Below are 24,733 nucleotides of genomic sequence, written 5' to 3'. Positions count from 1 at the left end.
TTTACGTTTGGTAGTGGTGTCTCAGGTTGGTAGGGTTGTGGTGGGGGAGGTTGGTTGGTGGGGGTACTACATAGGGTTTGGGTAAAGGGGCTTGAGGGGAGGATGGTGTTGGTAGTGGTGGTGGTGGTGGTGAGGGATTTGGTGTTATTTTTCTGGGTATTGGTGGTGGGAGGTGAGGATATGATGATTATAATGACGATAATGATGTGATGAGTAATGATGATGACGATGATTATAATGTTGATAGTGACGAAGACGGTGATGACGGTAACATGAGTGATGACGAGGATGTGATGATGACGACGATGACAAGGTGTGATGATGATGGTGATGACAAGGACGTGATGATGATGATGATGGCCAGGAGTGTGTGAGGCGATGATTTGGTTATTTTTCCTCTTTACCTGTCGCCTTTAACACTATATGGTAAAATTGTTAGCACCAGGCGAATTCATTTAACTCGCGGGGAAATCTCTGGACCTGAAGGAATTATACAGATTCGATTAAATTCCTTGACTATGAGAGGTCTTCCCCCGTGTTAAATAAAATCGTCCATTAATAGCAGAAATAAAATATAAAATGACGCCACTGGTTTCGTTTCGTGTGTGTGTGTGTGTGTGTGTGTGTGTGTGTGTGTGTAATTCACCGGGTCGGTCAGGATCACTTGATGGTCGTGATCGTCAGCTTTTACCCTCCCGGAAGGGAGCTGAGAGCTCATATAGTCCGATCTAAGGGCAAGGCTGTGACCTTCACACACACACACCCATCCCCTTGCTCAAGGGGGACAGTAACCACCCACTTCATCAGTGAAACTTTTCGCAACCTGAGCAAGGCGCGAACTCCCGTCCACCAGTTGGCAAGCGAGAACGTTACCACTGCACCAGCGTGTGTGTGTGTGTGTGTGTGTGTGTAGACGAACGTAGTTTTTCACCCATTTTCACCCTTTTATTACCAATAGAAAGAAAATATTAAATAACAGGAGGAAAATTACCCTAGACGATGAGATGCGAGTGTCGGGACAAATTGGCTTTGGAGTATATTATAAAATTACTATATCTCTTTGAGTCTCAATTCATTAACCCCTTAAGTATGTTGACCTGTTTGCTATTACGGTTGCTATCTACTGGCGATTTTGAGAGAGAAATTAAACTGGACGGGTTAAATTTATCCTTCATGGCCTTCCAGCCTGCAAGATATCTGTCCTTAGCTCCATAAAATAGTCACACGTAAGCGAGAGTAATGTCCAAAAGACGTGATCGAGGTGAAGGGGTTGTATGCATGATAGATGGAGTACAAAATCGTGTTGGATTCCTACGAGTGAATTTTGCTTTGGTGATACTGAATTACTTTGACCCTTATAAAGCGGATGACTATGAAGGGTTTTAGAAGGGACTTGCGTCAGAGAGAATGAGAGTCCACAACGCGAGGACAGATTATGGCAGACTTGAGTGAGATTGTAGGAGAGACATGACAGATGATTGAGGAGACATATAACTTGACTCAAAAATTATAGCAGAGACTTAACAGGGAATATAGGGGAGATTTGAGTGAAAAATTATAGCAGAGACATAACTGAGAATATAGACTTGCGACTCAAAAATTATAGCGGAGACTTAGCTGGAATATAGGATAGATTTGTGACTAGAAATCAATATAAGAGACTTTTTGATAAGGGAGAGATCAGACAGAGTTGATAGGGGAGACTTAACTGAGATGGCGAAGGGAGACTGCGCTACGAGGGGCCATTTCCTATCGTGAATGGAGTTTATCGAAGGGAGGAATAAGGTGAATGACACAGTGAAGGGATGAATGAAGACAGTTTCTGAGCCATTCACCAAAAGGGTTTAGAATCTTCCTCTGAACAGAATCGTCAGGCGTCATACAGAGTTCACTGAGAGGTAAACCGAAAGAAGTTATGATGGGTAACGTTTTCTTCACTTATTCTTTTTCCCATTAGTCGATTTTATTCAGCTTTGAGGGAGACCTTTCGAGCTGAATTGCCATACACTCTCCATTAACCTCCCTGAACCCGGGTGAGGTCATTATGAATTACTTCTGTTTCTACTAAACTATTTTATTTGACTTACGTATTGCCTTATGTTGACAGGGTTTATCAGTGCAAAATCTGAACGCCGCCTAATCAAAAAGTCTATACCCTAAGTTAAGTAAATTCGGCAGGAGTTGCGAGGAATGTAATTAAAAAAAAAAAAATCCCTGGACTCAGTAGCTTGCATTAAGTTCAGTTATCTTGATATTGATTCTTGATCCACCAGGTAATTTGATTCACCGTTGGGGGGACATTTGCTGGTGGGAGGGTAAAAACACATCTCCCATTTGTCTCTTATTAGTTCGATGACGTTAATGCGTGAGTATATTTGATTAGTTTCCCGTTAGGTAATTCAGTGCAGCCTAGGGCAGATCTCTTACAAAGGAGTTAGTGAAGTCTGTATCTGACCCCTCCAATTGTGAAAAATAAAATCGTCTGGTGGCAGCAAGAATGTAGTGGACGTCGTAGTGGTGATGAGGTTATGTCAAGTTCTTCATACTGATAGAGCTAACTGTACGAAGGGGGACTGTATGAAAGAAGAATTACCAGTCTACCCCTCCTCCCCCAGGACCCCCTCCCCATTACCACCTTCTCTATACCCTCACTCTCTTCTTCCCCTCCCCTCTCCCCCCATGCCCTCTCTTTTCTCCCCTCCTCTGTATCCTCTCTTTTACACCCTCTTTTGCAACCTCCCTTCATTATATCCGTCTGCCTCTTTTCCTCTACCCTCCCCTGACAACTTCCCTTTTCCCCCTTTCCTATACCCGCTCCTCTTCCATATGCGTCCCTTCCCTGTGTCCCTTTGCCATGCTCTCTCCCCCGATCCCCATACCCTCTCCCCTATGTCTTCCTCCCCATACCCCCTTCCCTATGTCCCTTTCTGTGCCGCTCCCTATGCCTGTGCCATAGTACCTCTACTCCATTCCCCGTTTCTATGCCTCCTCCCATACCCTCTCCTCTGTCCCGATTTCCATATCCTCTTCTTCATGCTCATTTATCTATGCTCCTTTCCTCTATGTCCCCCTCCCTATGCCCCTTTCCTCTGTGTTCCCCTCCCTATGCCCCTTTCCTCTGTGTTCCCCTCCCTATGCCCCTTTCCCCTGTGTCCCCCTCCCTATGCCCCTTTCCCCTGTGTCCCCCTCCCTATGCCCCTTTCACCTATGTCCCCCTCCCTATGCCCCTTTCCCCTGTCCCCCTCCCTATGCCCCTTTCTCCTATGTCTCCCTCCCTATGCCCCTTCCATACTTCCTTTTCTGTGTCCCCTCACCTAATACCCTTTTCTGTACTCTCACACATTCCCCTTCTCCCTTTGCCCCCTTCTCATATTCCTCTTTCCTATACCCCATTCCATATCAACGGTTTTCTGTGCTTCCTCTTCCCTTTGCTCCCTTTCCTTGCTCCCTTCCCTATGCTCCCTTCCCTTTGCTCCCTTCCCTTTGCTCCCTTCCCTTGCTCCCTTCCCTTGCTTCCTTTCCTTCGTCTCATTTCTTTCGCTCCCTTCCCTTTGCTCACGTGTCCCCATGCCCTCATTCCACTACCGTACCCATATCCCTTCCTCCCTACGCCCTGCCCATTGCCGAGAGCGTGAGAGGTGTGCCGAGTACCAATGAGCATATTCGTATTAATAACGGTGGGGGTATGAGTGTGGCCCAGTAAACAGAGAGGGGGCGGGAGGGGACGAGGGAGAGGGAGGGAGAGGTAGAGATGAGGTGGGAGGGGACGAAAGAGAGGGAGGAGAGGTAGAGAGGAGGGAGGGGGGGAGGGAAGGAAGGACGGACGGAGGGGTAAATGAATGAAGATGAATACAAATGTGATCAGCTTTCCGTCATATGTCAGGCTTTTGGAATACACATGCTGATAGTTTAGCCTTTTGGACAGGACGCCTTCTTAGTTTCCTACCCTTGATTTTGACCAGTTGAGTAGTTACGAAAGCTATAACAAATTTTATGACAAACAGCCTTGAAAAGATAAATAGGTCTGTTGCTGTTTGTCTTCCTGTGTACTCCTTTGTATTAACCAGCAGTAAAAATAATGTAGTTCCTTTCTCTCTCTATGAAGGAGCTACTCACTCCGATGACTTATTTTTTAGATTCATTTTGCTACCACCAGCCGCTTGAGTGCATCTTAGTAGGAGAGACTTAGAGAGACGTTCCTCATAAGCAGAGCAAAATAGTCTGGCGATCGAAGGAATGAAATTATAACATGGGCACAAAGCGACCACATAACCCCGCCAAGACAACGCTTCTACCATTTTGACTATTTTCGCTCAGTAATTATTTCAAGTTTGATGTAATTCCCTTCTGCCCTTTATATTGTGTTCGTTACAGAGAGACGGAGCTAAACACATATCCATCTTGGCTGGGGTTTAAATGTCATTGTAGTGAAGAGAATAATAGACATGGTTTCCTATCCGTCCAGTACACGGCCTCTCCCTTTGGCTAAATACTCTCTCTTAGCGGCAGTAGTAATGAAAAAGGAAAAGCCTTTGTCCTTACTAGTGATGGAGGATGGTTATAAAGATTTCACGGCGAGGTGTCCCCCTTAACTGTACATAACTGCTTGTTAGGAACAGAAATAAACTGTATGTGACGTCACTGTAATGGAGGAGTATACAGATGTAATTATGAGGCCTGACTTCATCATTACAGCCGCAAGTTGATCTGATTTGCCAAGACCATTGAGTTATGCATAACAGTTTCCTGTGTGTGTGTGTGTGTGTGTGTGTGTGTGTGTGTGTGTGTGTGTGTGTGTGTGTGTGTGTGTGTGTGTGTGTGTGTGTGTGTGTGTGCGTGCGTGTGCGTGTGTGTGTGTGTGTGTGTGTGTGTGTGTGTGTGTGCGCACGCTCGCGCCTGCGCGCCTGCGCGCCTGCCTGCCTGCCTGCCTGCCTGCATATGCGTGCGTGCATGCTTGTGCATGTCCATGCGTGCGTGTGCGCTTGCGTGCACGCATGCGTGCCTACATGTGTAAGTGTGGGTGCGTGCGCGCTCGTTTGGACAAAAAATAACTGGGAAACGTGAGGTACAGCAATATAACTGTGCTGGCAGAAATTCAGTAATTAAACTCATTTTGTTTTTGCTTCTTCGGTGGATATTTTGAGACTGCAGTCCAGCAGTATAAGCTTTCAGATGCCAGTTTCTTTGTCTCTCATTCACTGTTACACTAAACTTCACACACACACACACACACACACACACACACACACACACACACACACACACACACACACACACACACACACACACACACACACACACACACACACACACACACACACACACACACACACACACACACACACACACACACACACACACACACACACACACACACACACACACACACACACACACACACACACACACACACACACACACACACACACACACACACACACACACACACACACACACACACACACACACACACACACACACACACACACACACACACACACACACACACACACACACACACACACACACACACACACACACACACACACACACACACACACACACACACACACACACACACACACACACACACACACACACACACACAACCTCCAAAGAATCCCTGACAGTCACTAATGAGCTTTGCATAATGACATTCCACAACCCTTGATATCTAATTGTACCTTCCTTAATTAACCTCCCTCTCCATTCCCCTTCCATCCATTAATCTCTTCAGTCCAATTACACACTGTCTACCTCACTAATGCTACCTTCAGACGATTATCAGTGTGAGAGAATTCTGAGAGTGAAGGGGTTAATTAAGGTTGTATCTAATCCCACCAGTTCCAATAGTTTTTCCAGAGCTGAATGAAATCGTCCGTGGAAATCAACAGTTATTTTATATCGGATTTTAAGGGATTTTTAAAACATTCTCTCAACCCCTTCAGCACAGTGACACGTTTATTTATATATTTTTTATTTATTTTGCGTCTACCAAGCAGTTCAGCGTAGGGTAGACTCTTCGATGTGGGATGGTAGAAACAAGCTTCATCTACCCTTCATTACAGTCGGTCTCCCCTTTGCTGAATAAAATCGTCTGGTGGTAGAGTAAAAAAAAGGTCATCGTGAAGGTATTAATTGACCTCTTGATTGACCTTCCGCCCCTTGACCCTCAGAGGACGAGAGGTCAGTCTTAAGCTGAGTATTATCTGTCTGACTACCTATTGCCAGACGCCACAATCCCGTAAGGGGTGGCCACAAACAAATCATCTCCATGTATGATCGTTGGTGGAAATTAGAATACACGGAGTTCCAGGATTTTTTTTTTTTTTTTTTAGATGTTCATGTGGTTATTCTGGAGTTAAATTTAAGTACAACCAAAACTGTAACAGTATAGGTTCCATTTTCAGCTGTTACATCGCAATAGTTATCAATGATGTTATGGATTAATTGTGATCATTTTCTCCCTTAAGATCATCAGTAATTGTAGCTCCGTAGCGTTGAGAACTGGACCTGAGTTGATATAATTCACTCAAAAACAGCCTTAGAGTGACCTGAAGTTTCTCAAAAATTTACTTCGATATCTTGTATGTTTGCCAAGATTTCTCATGTTTTAAGAGGATAAATGGGTTTCGGTCCCTTAATTGCCTTAAATTGGTCTAATGGCGGGAAATGCGATGGTGGTACGTAATGGTTAATGGTCCTGCCTTATATGCCTTAGAAAGTGGCCCTCTGGTGGTGGAAAGTTGATGGCCAGGGTTGATGAGCAAGTTGATGAGTGGTTGTTATGGCGGTGAGAGGCGGGCGATGGTAGCGGTGGTGGTGGTGGTGGTGGTTGTGGTGATGGGGTAATGGTGGCGGCGAGAGGGTGTGGTAGTGGTGGTGAGATGGGGTGATGGTGGTGGCGGTGGTGGTGATGGTCGTGGTAGGAAAGGCGAGAGTTGGAGAAGCTGTTGAGAGGATTGTGGTGGTGAGAGGGGGTGATGATAAAGGTTGTGAGAGAGGGGGTGATAGTTCTTGTGGTGATGGTGAGAATGGGGGGGTGGTTGTGACACAAAGATAATGGTTGTGGTGGTGGGAGGAGGTGATGGTGAGATAGGGATGATAGTAGTAGTAATGAGAGGAGGGGATGATGGTGGTGGGGTGGTACTGAGATGGAAGTAGCGTAGTACTGAATGCAGAGTAAAATATAACCCTATGATGATTATGATGATGATGATGATGGAAAGAGAAAATGGTACGTGACGCTAGAAAGATGGGCTGTGATGGTGACAGTGGAAGGGGGGGGTAGTGGTGGCTGTGAGAAACTGGTGTGGTTGTGGTTAAGTGTGGTGTGGTTGTGGTGAAGGACTGATGTAGAAGTAATGGAGTGCGTGTGGATGTGGTATGGTGACTGGTGCGTTAGTGGTGTGGTGAGTGGTGACTGGTGTGGTGTGCTGGCGTATATTAGTGGTGTGATGGAGTACGTGTGTTAATGGTATGGTGTGGTGAAGTATGTTAGTGGTGTGATGTGGTGTGGTGGAGTATGTTAATGATGTGGAATGGTGGAAGTGAAATACGTTTGTTAGTGGTGTGGTGTGGTGGTGTATGTGTTAAAGATGTGGTGTGGTGGAACTGAAATATGTTTGTTAGAGGTGTGATGTGGTGTGGTGTGGTGTGGTGGAGTATGTGTTAATGATGTGGTGTGGTGGAAGTGAAGTGTGTGTGAGTGGTGGTATGTGATGGAGTATGTGTTGGTGTGGTGAGAGTGGTGGTGTAGTGCTGTGTTGAGTATGCAGTGTCGTGAAAGTAAAATAGGGATGTTGGTGTTAATAATGTAGCAGCAATTATCCTTAAACTTCAGAAATCGATTCAACACTTCCCAGAAACTTCCCGGGATCAAAGAGTTAAGAAGGTGCCTCGATTTAGCCATTGGACTTCGTGGGACAGCTTGTATGTTTGCTCTCAATGACGCCAGATGATCCTAGTTAACACAGGGAACCCTGCAGAGGTGTGAGAGCGAAGTTACAATGTGGTGTTGGTTAAAGTATTACTGGGTACAGATGTGGTGAGACTGTGATGCGGTGGTCTGTGTGGTGGTGGACTAGTTCTGATGTGGTGAGATTGTGCTGTGGTAGTTTGTGTGGTGGTGGACAAGTTGTGATGTGGTGAGACTGTGCTGTGATAGTTTGTGTGGTGGTGGACAAGTTGTGATGTGATGAGACTGTGCTGTGGTAGTTTGTGTGGTAGTGAACAAGTTCTGATGTGGCTGTGATGTGGTGAGACCGTGGTGTGGTTGTAGTGAAGTATGTGTGGTAGTGGTTATGTGATGGTTGTGTGGTGAATGATGTTTGGTAGTAATGGAGTATGTGGTAGTGGCTGAGTTAGTGTGGTAAGACTGATGTGGTAATAGTGAAGTGTGTGTAATGGTGATAAAGCATTACGTGGTAGGAATAAGGTACTGGTATCACTGTGGTAAGAGAAAATGGCATTGTAGTCGTGTGGTGGTGAAGTAGTGGTTTCGTAGTGAATGGTGTGGTAGTGTCGAATCATTGTGGTACTGCTATGAAAGTGGTGTGGTAGTGAAGTACTGGTGTGGTATTGCTGTGGTATTGGGGTGATGGTATGAGTGCTGGATTGGCGGTAAGGTACTGGTGTATGTTATGGTATTGGTATGGTACTGTGGTAGGGTTGGTATGGTAGCGAGAATGGTTTTTGCACTGGTATGATGATGAAGTATGGGTATGACTTGTGTGGTACTGGTGTGAATGAGGGTGGCGGTGTTATTGTGAGGTCAAGGCTGTGGGCGTGTGACCTTTGACCTCTCATGTTGCCTGGCCACGCCCACCTCACTCTCTCACTCCCACGCTTCATTTCTTGTCGTACTTTCACTCGCCACACCAGACGCGTTTGAGTTCCTTTACAGTTTTTATCATACATTAAGATTATTTCATTAGCTTTCGATACAGAATGTTGCGGTGTACTATTCCATTATTTCTTGCTCATAGGCACTTATAATTTCTTCCCTTTCTAATGCGTAAAGTTGTTGATGAATGCATTATGTTCTGGGTGCGAGAAACGCATGGAATAAATTTTAAAAAATGAAATGGATAGATTTGTGGACTGCTCAGCTCAGACTTGATGAAATTAATGTGTATATGTAACGTATTCTGAGTGAGCGGGGTGTTTGTTTAGTGGATAGCCTGACCACACGAAGAAGATGGAGTGGTTGGCCGAGAGCATCGCATAAAATAGCTAGTGCAGGTATGTCAAGCGCGTTCATCCACTGCGGGGGCTGCGTCGCGCCGTGAAGCCATCAAAGGAAGGTGAAGAAACTAGCGTGGGGAGCATAGGAACGGATGGGATGGGCAGAAATGACGAGGAGCAGTGGAGCTGGGGTAGCAAAGAATATCCTTAGAAAATAAATATTGTAGGGTCAGTGGTTTGAGTTCAGTGATGGTTTATTTAAAAATATCCTCCAAGATTGAAAGAATCGGATAAGGTAAAGAACTGGGCGTAAGGAACAAAAAATTGATGAGACAAGGTGAATTGCTTTTGACTGGGGCGAGGAGAGGCCATAAGAGTAAAAATCTTGTGAAAAATGTGCTTCAGATTTAATGGTTGGAGTGCAGTGAAAGTTTATTTCAAAGTTTTTCCGACAACAACAATATTAGCTCACGTTTCTCTCGTGTTCCCGGCTTCTTGCGACGCAGACAAAAACAGGTATGAAGTTGAAAAATCCTAAAAATGGACGGATTGTAGAGGTTTAACCAACTGGGACACACGTAAAATGATCTTGAGAAGCTGTTCATCTTTTTCCATTTGACAGCTAACAAGTCTCTCCATCCCAGGTATAAACTGTGGATGGCTTAGAGTGTACGATGGGGCAGAGGTTTGTGATATGCTCGAAAGGTAACTGATTGGATGTAAGGTGCAATTCACTTACCTTTCTAATGGCATATCCTAATTGCCAGTTTTTCTTTTGTGACATAGGATCCCGTCCCCCTTTGAAGTTGGGAGATGGAACACAACAATGAATTTAGGAAACTGGGGAGATTATTTTTCGTATACAAGAAGTAGAACTGAGATACGTGTCAGCAGGATACATCGTCAACTGTGAACTGAATGTATGTCGATGATTAACCCCTTTACTTTTTTTTTTTTAATTTTAATCACAGCACAACCAGACGGCTTTATTCCCCCGAGAAGAATCTATGGTAGTGACAGTGTTAATCCACGCTATCTCTTTTAGTCTGAAAAATCAAATATTAAATAGTCTGAAAATAGCAAGAATATGAGAAATGCATCGTCAGAGTGCAGCGATGAACCCTCCATTACGAGATTTCCTTAGGCTACATAAAATCGTCTGAAGGCAGCAGCAAGTAAACAGATGAGGTGTTGATGCTGAAGAGATGAGAGATGATGGTTTCTAACGTCCTCACGACCTAAGATTTTCTCGCACGCTGAATAAAATCGTCTGACGGGAGTAGGTGAATAAATTTTTAAGACATCCTGTACTGAGGGGGTTGTTGCACGAGACTGCCTTCATCTCTTTCAATCCTGCTTAGTACTTTCCATTATGCTTTTGCTATCTTTAAATGCAGCGCTGGAGAGATTTTGGACAGTAGGGGCTTGATTCAGGCTTATTTTACCCCCACATTATAACAGAGCTTTCTAAATTTGAACAAAATGGACTGGTAATAGAAAACTCTGAAAAAAAAAAAAAGGCGAAATAACCCCATCATTCCCACATATCTCTCTTGAACTTAGTAAAATAGTAGCAGTAAAAGAGGTATAGAAAGGAGGGTCTCGTGAGTTGGAGGGCGGACAAAGTGATCGTGGAGAACAGTGTGACAGGGGTGATTTGGGAGGCGTCATGCTACAGACAGACAGACAGAGAGACAGATATGTAGACAGATAGATGAACAGGCAGATAGATAGGTAGGTAGATAGACATATAGATAGATAGATAGACAGACAGATAGGGAAGTAGTGTAGTAGCGTGTGTGAGGTGAGGGTGTGGTGTGTGATGTGAAGGTAGGGTCACGGTTGAATGCTCCCACGGTCCCCTTCTTCCTCAACGTTCTTCCTCCTCCACGGTAATTCCCCTCCTCAACGTTCCTACCCTTCTTCAATGTTCTTCCTTTTCCTCCATGTTCCTTCTCTCTCTTCCTAATTGTTCTCTTTCTTCCACTTTCCTTCTCAACGTTCATTCTCCTTCACGTTCCCTCTTCTGCAACATTCATCCTCCTCCTTACTTCTTCACGCCCCTTCCTTTTCTCAGCCTTCTTCCTCCACATTCTTTCTTCTCCTATACGTTCCTTCTCCACTACGCTCCTTCTCTACGTTCTACCTCTTCCCCCACACCCACCACGGAGTTATTTATTTTATTATTTTATTTACTTTTTTTTTGGCGCGTTGGTATTCGATGTTATTTATGCAAATTGTTGACACTAAGGAAGATATAAATACCATACACAAGACTAATTTTATTATGGAAATTGCTACAGGAAGAAGTGGTAGAGGACCCACGAGAATACCGCCCCAGGGGATCTCACATACCTCCCTGCCCTTCCGTTGTCTCCCTCCCTCTCCTTCAATTCTCCCCACCCCCTCCGTTCTCTTGTTCTCCTCGTCCCTCTCCCCAACCCATCCGTTCTCTGCCCCTCCTCTCTTCCTTTTTCCTCTTCTTTTCTGCTTTTTTCCCCTTCCCCTCCCATTTCCCCTTCCCCTGCAATCCTCTTCCATTTGCTTTTACTCTGTACAATCTCCTGCCTTCCACCCCTTCACGTACCACCCTCTCTGTTCGCTTTCACCCCCACACAACCCCCTCATTTCCCTACTACCATCTCCGCAACCCCCTAAATTCACTTTTCCCCATTAACCCTCTCCGTTCCCTGTTCCCCATTAGCTTTCTCTGTTCATCCTCCGCCTTCCAACCTCTTCGATTTTTTCCCCATCAACTCCCATAACCTCTGTTTTATTTCTACCTCCCCCAACCTCATTTCTGCCCCCCCTCCACAACCCCAGCCATTCTGTTCCTCACCCAACGTCCTCCACTCCCTGTTAGCTGTTTCCCGTTTGTTAGTCTACCCCCACCTGTTGATATCTTGCCTGTCGAGTTCTTTGCCATAATCTGCTCAGGTTTGCCGATCACCAGCCCTCGTGCACTTTCAGTAAAACCAATCGTAATCCTTTACTAATTCACTATCGTTTTATGTCGTAGGTAATATTTTGGTTTTACCGGAAGGATGAGAGTGCAAAGCCTCCCATCTCTCGTGTCCCTTCTTCACAAGCAAGTTTTATTTACGAAAGGAATTTTATCGTAAAGTTTTTGCTAATCTCGACCATCCTCTGCTAGCAACTTCCCATTCTTCTTGACCTTTGCCCATGTGGAGAAAATAATGAAAGACTGACCGGGAGAGTGTGAGTGTGTGAGGTAGTGAAGAGGGACGGGAAAGTGTGGAGACCGTAAATGAGATGGGGGGGATGGGATGAAGAGGTATAAGAGTGAGGGATGTGTGTGAGCTGGAGAGAAGGTAGGCTAATGGCAAAGGATAGGGTGAGAAGGAGGCTATTCGTTTAGGGCCACCCCTTCCGAAATTAAGGAATCTGGCTATAGAATGACTGATGAAGTGACTGATGTGTATTTTGTAGAGAGGACAAAAAAAAAAAAAAAAAGAATCATCCCTCAGTTCATCTTGTATATCCAGAAACAAACTTTAACATACGAGTCATAGTCACGAAGGGAAAGAAAATATAAAGCAAGTCTGTAAATCTCACCTGTACCCCGTTCACGTGCAACAGTTTATCTCTCTCTGTTGACGACTTCCCGTTCATAAATCCGAGCTCATGACTTCCGTTCATCCACCACGCACGACCTCCCGTTCATTATCGTTTGTTCCACCACTTCCCATGTACAGCTATGGTTAATACTCCCTTTACAGAATCTCAAAACCGTATCAAGACTGCGATCCTGCTAAATTGATCAGTAATATTGGAGTGCATTGGAAGGGTTCAAAAATTGCTGCATCTTAGAACCCCTGGCGTGTTAAGGTATTATTGGTAGTACTTAAACGGTGCTGCAGAGGGACGCCTTCACGTGGTGGCATTGATATAACCGGGCAGCTCACTTTCTTGTTATGCAGATGCCCCTCAGCTACATCCCCATCCTCCGAAAGAAGAGTGGTGGACTGCAAGAGAGAACCTTAGCCTGCAGTCCACTTTGTTCACGTTTCAGATGAGCCTGGATCCGCAGCAACAGTATACAAGGGCGATCAATCATTACTTTACACGTTTGCGCCCGAACTGTTGAAGAAATCCATTTTGTTGACTAATTTAAGGGTATCTCATTATTTTCCTCTGTCAGGGTATGTTGAAGGAGGTTATGTATTCACCCGTGTCTGTTTGTCTATCTCTGTGGAAAAGATATCTCGAAAAGTTATCAGACTTCATTATGGTGGATAGGTAGGCAGTGGACCAAGGAAGAATTGATAGTATTTTGAGGTGGATAAATCATAAACTTCATTGGCGACGGTGGAGGTATGTGATCTCTGTGATGCAGTAACAGGGCAAACCATGACCACAGAATCCATTGGTTGACTTATATGTGACCGTAAAAGTATTCGTCTGGCAGGAAAGAGGAATTACAACAATAAATATTAAATGTAATTGACGCTGACGGAGGTTTGCACTCTGTTTTCTAGTTTTTATTGTTTCTTGTGTAGAACAGGTATTGGCCTATTATTGAGCTTGTGTTCTTGTCTTATTGATCTTGTGTTATTGACTTTCCTGGTGATGGTACCCTACTCACGACCCTCCGTTCACGGCTTCATTCACGACATTTCACACAAGACACTTTTAAAGCCTCTCGACGACGCGCTGTCCACGACTCCATTCACGACCCTCTATCCACGACCCTCCCCTAACATCCTGTATCGACGACTCTTCGATCACGACCCTTCATTCGGTGCTCCGTTCACAACCTTTCTTTCAATCCTTCGTTCACGACCCTTTATTAAAGACCCCGTATTCACGACTCTATCCACAATCCCCCATTCACGATCTTCAATCCACGACCCCCTGTTAACGAGCCTCTGTCCATGATCCCCTTCTTTACGACCCTCCCTTTGGTTACGACTCCCTTCCACGACCCCTCGTTTACGTCCACTCATTCAGGACGTCCGTTGATGACCCTTTATCCACGACGCCTTGTTCACGACCCTCCGTTATCCATCCTTCGTTCAGCACGACTCCTTCACGACCTACCCATGTTACTCAGGTCACGACCCCCAGGTCATGATATTTTATTTACACTCCCCTGGTAGCGACTCTTCACGACCCTTTAACCATGACCCTCTCTCTACGACCCCCTGTCCACGACCCCTTGTCTACGACCCCCCCTGTCCACGACCCCCTTTCCGTGGTCCTCTATCCACGACCTATGTTCACCACCCTCAATCCCCGCGCCTCTTTCCACGACCCCCTACTTACCACCCTCAATTCACGACCTTCCGTTCACAGTCCCCCCCCCCCTTTGCTCACAACCTTTTGCCCACGATCGTAATTATTCACGTCCCTTCTTCACGTACCCCCTAAAAGTGGTCACTCTAGCCGGACTGTCTCTGTCGTAGGAGTGTGGCCTTGCCGGGTCGTGACTGGTAATACGACTTTGGCCATCAGTGGTAGGAAGGGTGCGGTGGGGTGAGGTGGAGTAAGGAGGAATGAAGTAGGTGGGGTTGGGTGGGGTGGAGTAAGGTGGAGTCTGTACTGTATGTGCCTCTAGTTTATCGTGGTAGTTTGTCAAGTAACGTATTCAGTAACGTACTCGTGTCAAATTATGTTACCTTAAACCAGATTGAGACGAAAATGTTTGGTTGGTTGTGAGGAATGTGTAAGTGTGGTTAAGTGAGGGAGTGTGTTTGGTGGTGGTGGGGCAAGACTGCCTCACTCAGCGTAGGCAGCAGTGTGCTGGTACAGGCAGCCGTGCCATCATGTCCGTGCCACCCTGCCTCCCCTCCGCCCATTCGCCAGGTTCCCACAGCCACTGTGCCGCCGCCCCACCACCTGCCACTCGAGTCAGACAGGTAGGGCGGGAGGCGGGTCGAGTTACGGACGGGTTGGCGGAGGGTGAGGGTCAGGAGTCGCAGCCAACCACCCAGAACCACCCGAACCATCTCAGCCCCTCCAGTGAGTCACCAGACTCCAGTGCCAGCCCCGGGTACCAGTCTGGGTGTGCTGCTGCTGGTGAGAAAAGCAAAAGGCCCCACCCGTCCCCCCAGCACCAACGGCGCCATGACACCAGGCGCAGGTGGCCCGGCGCACCCAGGATCATTGGCTACCTACCCTCACATCACCACAACACCACCACACACACCTTCACACTGCCCCACGTACCAAGGTGTGAACTCATTTATTGGTATTTTTGATCAGCAGCTGTTACTGTGGGCGCTTATGCTGTGATTCATAATGTTCGTTACTGGTTGAGCAAGAACAGTTGTGTGTGTGTCGAAAACATGGCAACGGAGTGGACTGTATGGTTGAATTATGTTGGCTGTATCGTTTGTTGTGGAATAACCAGACTAAACAGCGATAGTATCAATCAGTCCATCTACCAAATCCTTTATTGCCTCGTCAGGAGCGTAGGCGCCCGGAGTTAAGGCTACGTAGCTCAGACATTTAAAGCGAGATTGACCAACCGCTCGCTCCTGAGTGGTACTGTGTGAGCAATACATCACAATCAAGGCTTTGGATGAGTAGATACACTAGTGGAAGTTACTGTTTATATTTAATTTTTCTTTGATGGATCTGGAACAACAATAGGCCTACAATTACGCTAATGTTGAAAGTTACGACAGTGTGCAGTATACCGTATACAGTTATGTAGCTGAATTCGAAAACTGTCTCGGAAAAATACAATTTCAGCTCAAAATCTAATATTCTAAGCAATAAATTTACCCAAAGTCAGTTCCGGGTGGCCATTTTCTACAGACATGCAGCATTAAGATGGTCAAGCATGACTGATCATAGTCTATCAGTTATATTATTAGTTATATTGGCGTCACATAACTGCGTATACATTATGGATGGATGTTCCTTTAGGATGGAGCAGAGAATTCCAGAAGGCTTGAATGATGAGTGAATGCTTTATGTGACACACCTCACTGACCTTTCTAGATAGTTCGCTGCTTTTACTATTTCCTTTTGTTCTAAGTCTCGTCTGCTTCATTTTGTGTGGAAAACTGGATTATGAGTCAGTTGTCGTAGGCTTACAACTTAAATCGCCGAAGGAAAGGCAAAACCCTAGTTTTTGACGATAAATTCCGAAACAAATGACGAAGACAGACAGACAGAACATTTTTAGCCCCTCTGTATCGCTGCTGACATCACGGTGTAATGTGGGACGCAGCCTGGTAAGTTCTAAATCACTGGCATTCCATCCATCATCATTAAAGACTGGGGAAATTGTCTGCTTCATCGTGATCTACTTTGAGAGCAAGGCAGTCAACGATGGTGATTGCGGTGATGATGGTGTTAATATATGGTTGTGTTAGTGTGACGGGGAGGGTTGTTATGGTGACGATGATGATCAAATGTCGCAGTAGTGGTGGTGGTGTTGATAGAGAATACTGTGGTAGTGCTGGATGATGATGATGATGATGATGATGATGATGATGATGATGATGATTGTGTTGTTGGCGCTGTTGTTTTTGGCGGTGGCACTGTTGTTGCTGTTGTTGATGGTGGTGGTGGTGGTAGTGGTGGTGGTGATGGTGGTGGTAATGGTGGTGGTGTGGTGGTGGTGTTGGTGGTGGTGGTGATACTGCTGGTGTTGGTGGTGGTGGTGGTGTTGATGGTGGTGGTGTTGTTGTTAGTGGTGGTGGTGGTGGTGGTGGTGGTGTTGATGGTGGTGCTGTTGTCATTGTTGGTGGTGGTGATGCTGTTGTTGATTCTGTTATTGCTGCTGCTGCTGTTGGTGGTGGTGCTGGTGTTGATGGTGGTGGTGGTGGTGTTGATGGTGGTGCTGTTGTCATTGTTGGTGGTGGTGATGCTGTTGTTGATTCTGTTGTTGTTATTGCTGTTGTTGGTGGTGGTGCTGGTGGTGGCATCGGTAGGTTTGAGAACTGCTGTGTCTGTTGCAGTGATGACGTCGGTGATGAGGGCAGTGATGGTGGTACTGAGGTTTGTTATTGGTGGTGGTGGTGTGAGGACTCTGATGGAGGTGGTGAAGGTGGTGAAAACTCTGAGCAGTGGTAATGAGAACTGTGGTATCGGTTGTGGTGATGGCTGTGGTGGTGATGACTGGTATGGTGGTGGTGTGAGGACTGTGATGGCGGTGGTGGAGGTGAGAACTCTGAGTATTAGGAATGAGAACTGTGGCATCGGTTGTGGTGATGACTGTGATGTGGTGGTGATGACTGGTATGGTGGTGATGTTAAGGAATGGTGGCATTAAATACTGATGTGGGTTGTGGTGATGGGTGTGGTGTGATGGTGTTAAGGACTCTGATGGCTCTGGTGGTGGGTGTTAAGAACTGTAATAGTGTTTAGGACTGTGTTGGAAATGGTGGTGGTGTTGAGGACTGGTGGTGGCGGTGGTGGTGGTGGCAGTGTGGTGCGGTAGTGGGTGACGTGCGTGCCGCCACGGTATCAACAGAGGCACGTCGAGCGCGTGAGCTTACATGATTTGTAAACAAACCGAGGAGGTCCTCATACGGTGTGCTGCCGTGTAGTGCACCCCTCTCTTCTCACCTAGGCCGGGGAAGGTGAGGTTAGATAGCGTTAATTTGGATTAGTTTTGATTAAGTTAGGTTAGCTTATCCTGTTCCTGCGGCTCTTATTTCCCCAAGCAAAGGAAGGTAGTGTTGGAGAGTGGACATACCCAGCTTGATCTGAAATGCATTTGTGTTTAGAGGGAACAGTTATCTAGTGCTTGGTGATGGTCGTCTTTGGAGCCCCTAGTCCCTCCAGCAAAATAATGAGGATATTTTCGTTCTTTTGCAACATATTTCCCGTGGCTCAGTGGCCGAATAAGATAATGCAATGGTGTTACATCCTTTCCACTGCACGGAATCGTGACTAGCATCATCTTGTAGTGTTAACCTTTTTACAGTTCATCACTCAAAATAAGGTGATGGCAATTTTAAGCCAAGATAAAGGGAACAAAGTATAGTCCTACTGTGATAACGCTGGTTAGTGTGTCCATCTCACGCTCATCAAGGTCTGGGAAGGTAAGGTTGTTTGAATGAAAATATCCCGCTGATCTGAAAAGCATCTCTGTATACGGGAAGTACTGAGTGATATTAGAGATGTCCTGCTGTATATACTCTCACGTCCTTAGTATTACCCTGTTTATGGGAAAGTAGGAGCTAGTGGTTAGTGATTCTCCTCTTTTTCTAGTGTTACCAAAATCGCAGTGTCTCTCGAGTGTTCAGGAATAGCGAGTTAGTATTTAATGAGGCTCTGTACCTATCTCCAGTGACACCGAAGCCCTGGTCTGTATTGTCGGGAAATATTGAGCTAATGGTTGTGAAGCCCTTCTTAGTGTTACAGAATCTTCCATCTCTGCGGTGTTGGGAAATAGTGAGGTAGGGGTTAGCTATGGCCTTTCCACAGTGTTGCCTCTCCAGCAATAACCAAGCCCCCACGTCTCTACAGAGTTGGGAAATGGTGAGGTAGTGGGTAATGATGCCTTTTTCTCTTCAGTGCTACCTCTCTTCTGTGATAACCCAGGGACAGAGTAAGCTAGTGGGTGGTAATACTTTCCTCTCTCTTTGCATCTGAGTGTTACAGAAAGAGTAAACTTATTATTAGTGTTGTCCTCCTCAAAGTGTTACCAATGTCTCTCTGTAGTGTTACCCCTCTGCAGTGTCCCCAGAATCCTCTTGTGCATTCAGTGTTGCGTATAGTTATACCTCGCTACTGACACCAAAATCCCCATGTGCCTACAGTGTTAAGTAATGTACGATGTTACCTCTCTACACTGCTGTCGAAATCTTGTGTCGACAGTGTTATGCATAATATTACCTCTGCTGTGCCACCCAGATCCCCTTTGCGTCTACAGTGTTATGCACAATGTTACCTCTCTAAAGTGTCACCAAAATCCCCGTGTGTCTATAATGTTACTCGTTTGTCTTGTAGGGGCGGCGTGGCTCTGTGTTTGAGCCCCCAGGGACGCCGCAACGGAGAGGCACTCATCAGATTCATCTCGCCCGAGCACCGCGACATGGCGCTCAAGAGGCACAAGCACCACATCGGCAACCGCTACATCGAGGTGTACAAGGCCACCGGCGAGGACTTCATCAATGTGGCCGGCGGTGAGTGTCACGGATTAGTTCCAGCCTTCCTTCCGCCTTCCTTCAGTAGTGACTTGACCTCACCTAGTTTAGTATGGGCATGACCTCCATCCATCCCTCACTACTCCGGATTTGAGTCCCTCCCTCCTTCAGTAGAGACCTTCCTTGCTCCCTCCCTCAGTAGGCTAGTGGCGACTTCTCTTCATCCCTCCTTCAGTAGGCTAGTGACTTGACGTTCTTCCTTCCTTCCCTCCCTCCTTCCCTCCTGGCCTATCTTCCCTCCCACCCGGCCAGAGGTGATTTTTTTTTTTTGGGGGGGGGGGGAGGGTAAGTGTACACTTCCAGCCACTCTTTTCCTTCTCATTGGGCATAGTATACATTGAATAGTATATGCTTTTTTTTTTTTTTTTTTTTTTTTCGTTCTAAAAAGTAACCAGAATTTTTTTGACGGCCTCTGCATTTTTTTTTTTTATCCTCCTCTCTCATTATAACGGGCTGAGGAAACCCCCTTTCTGCAATGCTGGATACGCATCTGCCTCCCTCCCCCCGTCAGCACGAACTACTACTAAATTCACCCCATACTTGCCTTCCCTCCCCTCCCCTCCCCTTCCCTCCCCTCTTCTCCCCTCCCCATCTCACACCAGCCCTCCCGTCACATTCTCCCTGGCAGGCCACATTACAGTATCACTGCCACTGTTGATCTTTAGACGCTATTCAGACATTGGATTCCTTTTATAGTTTTACGCCATCCACTTATTGTTAATTGGAGCGTTAATACTTATAACATTTTGGTTGAAAATAATTTTTAACATAAATGAACTATCGATTACATATATCCTTCGTAGTAAAAACAAAATCACAGAGGATCGTGAAATACATTAGTACAGTTTTATTTCTGTAACCGTCCATTTTGGTAACTGTATACTGAATTTGTAGGCAGTGCATCACAGGAGAGTGAGGATAAAACTCTTACAGGTTTCTCTCAAAAGTAAATTTAGTCTCGGAAGTACTCCTGGTTCTTGCTGCTGTCAGTCTAGCTATCAGAAAATTCCAGCTGAAGGAAGCAGTCTTCACTTCAGAAATTCCAACCCTACTTTCATGTGTACTCCCATACTTAGGAATACTGTGACGAGCATGCTATAGTTGCTCAGTTTAGGATATTTTTAGTACGAGAGTCAAATATTATCAACTTAACTACTGTATACCTCTTCAGTGAAAAATAATGTATACCTCGGCATAAATTCATCCCTATTACGACCAGCATATTGTTCATAACCAGATTGCTGTGTCGATGAATTACCGCTTCTCTCACTGCTTATCTGTCTCTCTACAGATCTCCACTCTGTGGATCACGATCGTAGCGTTTGTGTGTGTGTGTGTATATATATATATATAGATAGATAGATAGATAGATAGATACTGGGTCTGATATGACGGGAAGTTTGGTGTTTCCTTCATCCTAGGATAAATAATGATATGCATCTCGAACAAATGAGCAGCTGATGTACTTGCATAGGCCTAGGTAAATTGAGTTTTTTCTCTATTACGCACTCAAACCTGTAATTCGATGCGTGGCAGAGTAGATGGGTTTTGTAGTATGTCATGAGAATTACTGACAGAGGGGCGTGGACATGGCTGATATTTATTCACACACAATACGTTAGAAAACAACTCTGCAATAGCCGTAAATGATGGTAATTACACTACATTCCTTACAGGTAGGAAATCACTCTAACGGAACTTAAAGAACAATTAGTTTGCATATTCTAATGCTGCTGTTGGTGGGTAACTGTAGTGAGGCGTATCTGGTAAGTCATTTTAGTGAAGCAGCAAGTATATCTATGAATATTGCACCGCTGACTGAGCGACCGATAGCCACAGCATCACCCTTTACAAGGCGTACCAACACCGTAACAAGTGAGGGTGTGTGCCTAAACGTACACGTCCCCAAGTATTTTCACCATTGTTGTAGACTCAGTTTTGTCTATAGATAGCGTGCGCCGGAGAAGCGAGTACAAGGACTGTTAGACATATGCAGTGCACGCGTCAGCATATACAATTCACTTAAATCTTTGCCATTCAGTAGTCTCCAAAACTCTGGGGAACGACGTCTGATAAAGCCAATTTGGAATGAGTACAATATTACAGATACAGGATACACATATTTATTTTTTTCATTTAAATTTTGCTTACCATTTATTAAAAGACTCAACACCCTTGAGAATGTTGTCGATGAAAGTCAAGCAACCTCCCGTCACCTCTTCCTTCCCCTCTCATCCTGGGACTCCAGCAGGCTCACGCACACATGGGCACTGCGATTTAATGGAGAGTCCCTTAAATGTACTGGCCCAACATTTTCTGTGTGATTGTGTTGAGCTCTTAGGCTTCTTTCATGGGTAGACTAGAATATTTAAATTTGATCATCAGCGAGACCATGTATATATCATTGTATGCCTTTGTTCAGTATTGTGCTTGTAATGATAATTCCTTCTGCACCTTCTATGCCCGTGATACCGATTTTGTGTTCCTCATGCACCCCTCCCTGCTTGGCCTTCAGGGACAGTGTTCCCCAGATTGTTGGGGCTTGTACTGAATGGTAAACAAAAACCTAAATTAAAAAAAATATTAATCAGCGAGAAGGGGCGTCTCAGCTAGTTCCTCATGTCCCCTCCTTAGCTGGCCTCTGCCACTTCACAAATACCTGATTGTCCCTCTGTGTTCCTCGAAGTGTTGGCATCGGTCAGTATGTGATTTCTGAAAAACAGAAAATGTTGTTGTTGTCTTTGTAGCCCTAGTCGATCCTATCTAACGTTCATTAGAGTGTTTTGTGTGATTTGTCAGTGACCACTAGATCATGGAAGTCCTCAAGTTGGAAAATTTATATATCGAACTCCACAGGATTATTGTCCCCGTAGTAGAATATCGTGTCTGTAATACGGACACACAATGCTCCCACGAAATTTTCTCGTTACTTCGAGACTACAAAGAAAATGGAGAAACTGAGATACCGTGGAAGAGTTAACTGTTGAATTTTAATATAAATGTTACTACACTGATAATCTTTTCCATGGAATGAGATGGGGAATAATTATAGTGTCACTTAACAGTGATCTGATAGCGTTTTTTCTAACCTGATGAAGATCCTCGACCCCTTTCTAGCAAGTTGATGGCTAAATGTAGTTAGATTAGAGAATTGATTGACTAGTAACCAGGGAGACTCGCTCCAACCCAGTAAGTTAGGTTGATCTAACATCATGCAACCACGACTTAGGTATGCAAGTAGTAGGAATGACCCAGTTCTGTTGGGTGAAGACAAACCGACTGTGCTAACTACGGAGACTCATCCAGCCCCATTAACGAATTTCGTGCAACCTCGAATTGGTATCTGGGTTGTGAATGTCCCGTGAGGTAAAATCAAACTGACTATAGCAACGCGGCAGTTCATAAAGGGCGGGTCGCTGGACAAATGTTCACCCTCTTCAGACCGAGTTATCATGTGAACTGAGTAGGCGAGATAAACCGATCAGACCGGCAGCCAGACAGGTGGATGTAGTGAGGAAGTTGTATAGTGTAGTTCTGTGTTGTAGTGATTGTCTTTTAACCCCGACCTATCTCATGCTGTGGCCAATTTATCTTGTCCTAAAATTTCGTCTCTCTATCTTGAATGCACAGTTGTGACAAGAGATTAACACTAAAACACATTAGATATGAAGCAATGCTGTACTAAGGATGTAGGGCATTGGTACTGTTTAATAGGCCGCAGAAGGTAAGGTGAACGAACCAGTTAAGGTGGACGAACCATTCATTCACTTGGCGACCCGCTCTTCAAAGGTACTCAAGTCTGCGTGATTGCGTGCGTGCGTGCGTGCGTGTGCGTGTGTGTGTGTGTGTGTGTGTGTGTGTGTGTGTGTGTGTGTGTGTGTGTGTGTGTGTGTGTGTGTGTGTGTGTGTGTGTGTGTGTGTGTGTGTGTGTGTGTGTGTGTGTGTGTGTGTGTGTGTGTGTGTGTGTGTGTGTGTGTGTGTGTGTGTGTGTGTGTGTGTGTGTGTGTGTGTGTGTGTGTGTGTGTGTGTGTGTGTGTGTGTGTGTGTGTGTGTGTGTGTGTGTGTGTGTGTGTGTGTGTGTGTGTGTGTGTGTGTGTGTGTGTGTGTGTGTGTGTGTGTGTGTGTGTGTGTGTGTGTGTGCGTGTGTGTGTGTGTGTGTGTGTGTGTGTGTGTGTGTGTGTGTGTGTGTGTGTGTGTGTGTGTGTGTGTGTGTGTGTGTGTGTGTGTGTGTGTGTTCGCCGGTGAACGGTTAGAGGGGCACCGCGATAAGACTGCCCTCCCTGTGCCCACGGATAAGACCGATAACACGAGATAACGGCTGTAGGTAACGCTGCCAGGCTCACCTTCACTCCTATCACCACCACAGCCGAGGGTTACCTGTGTCGGTCGGGAGGCACACACATCCCTCTCCTTTCCCGCTCCAGTCTGGCTAAATCTACTTAGATCAGAGAAACAGTGAGATTATATTCGTCTTCATGATTTGGTGACGATAAATGAAGTGATGTGACTTTAAAACCAAGCCCAGTGAGCCAGGAATAGACCTCTCAATTGCTCTGTCGATCAGCCTGGGTCTCGTGGAAGAATCGTTCTCCTCAGATCATTCTCGGATTCTCAGAGTAGTGGCAAAGTTACCTAAGTAGTGGTTGACTTGGATCACAGAAAGTAAGATCACTGGAAACTCAAAGGGCACGAGAAAAGCCACTGTGAATACAATACCCTGCGGCTTCGAATACTTTGTTCAAAATTAGTGATCTATCCGAGGACACAATGAGTGAAAAGAGTCAACGGGGTCGGGGCCCCAACCCTAACCCGCCGCCCATTCCACCAGAGACCATGTCTATGAACATTCACCTCAACATGCAGCACGCCGCCATGCAGCAGACCATGCGCATGATGAATGTCATTCGTGAGTAAACCTTTCTCATTCACTCTTATCCCTCACATTTGATAATCATACTGCCGTAAGGACTGAAAATGTAAGACATATGTTTATGAAAATAATGAATTGGAGCATGAAAAAATGTCTTAGCTTATGTGGATGTTTTTGCACCCAATAAGTTATAGTTATGAGAGGTTAAAATTCAGGTATGAGGGAGAGAGAGAGAGTACGAACTGATTCAGTCAGTATGGCTCGAGAGTGTCACAAACAGCCTCTAAGCTCTTAAGGTTTTTAGTGATAAGATCCAATCAGTTGTTTTTTCCCAGCAATATTTACCAAGGCACAAGCATATTTAAAACATGCCCTGTATGAAGGGTGTCTAATTCTCTTACATGTTTGGGGAATCTGTGTTTGATGAGCAGATTCTGACTCCCTTGGTTTTATTTAAGCAAGATCTCTTTACACACCATCACATTTAAACGGGAAGTGGCTGCCCCGATAGTACTTATCATAGAAACCCCCACCCACTCAGTTGAAAT

At 45.5% G+C, this 24,733-nt stretch overlaps 1 protein-coding gene across 1 annotated transcript in view; it reads left to right on the top strand.

The window, feature by feature from the left end:
- Nucleotides 1-24,733, top strand: part of fus (epithelial splicing regulatory protein fusilli) — a 422,179-nt gene that overhangs the window by 342,717 nt on the left and 54,729 nt on the right. The window contains exon 7 of the mRNA XM_080277953.1: nt 19,119-19,294. Coding sequence (XP_080134079.1) covers nt 19,119-19,294 — 176 coding nt within the window. The remainder of the gene's footprint in view (nt 1-19,118; nt 19,295-24,733) is intronic.

This window comes from Coenobita brevimanus, chromosome 71 (assembly GCF_032717465.1).
Source record: "Coenobita brevimanus isolate Jiangsu-jjx chromosome 71, ASM3271746v2, whole genome shotgun sequence".
Taxonomy (NCBI): Eukaryota; Metazoa; Arthropoda; class Malacostraca; order Decapoda; family Coenobitidae; genus Coenobita; species Coenobita brevimanus.
Note: the sequence above shows the minus strand (reverse complement) of the source record. Positions and strands in the feature narration are given on the sequence as shown.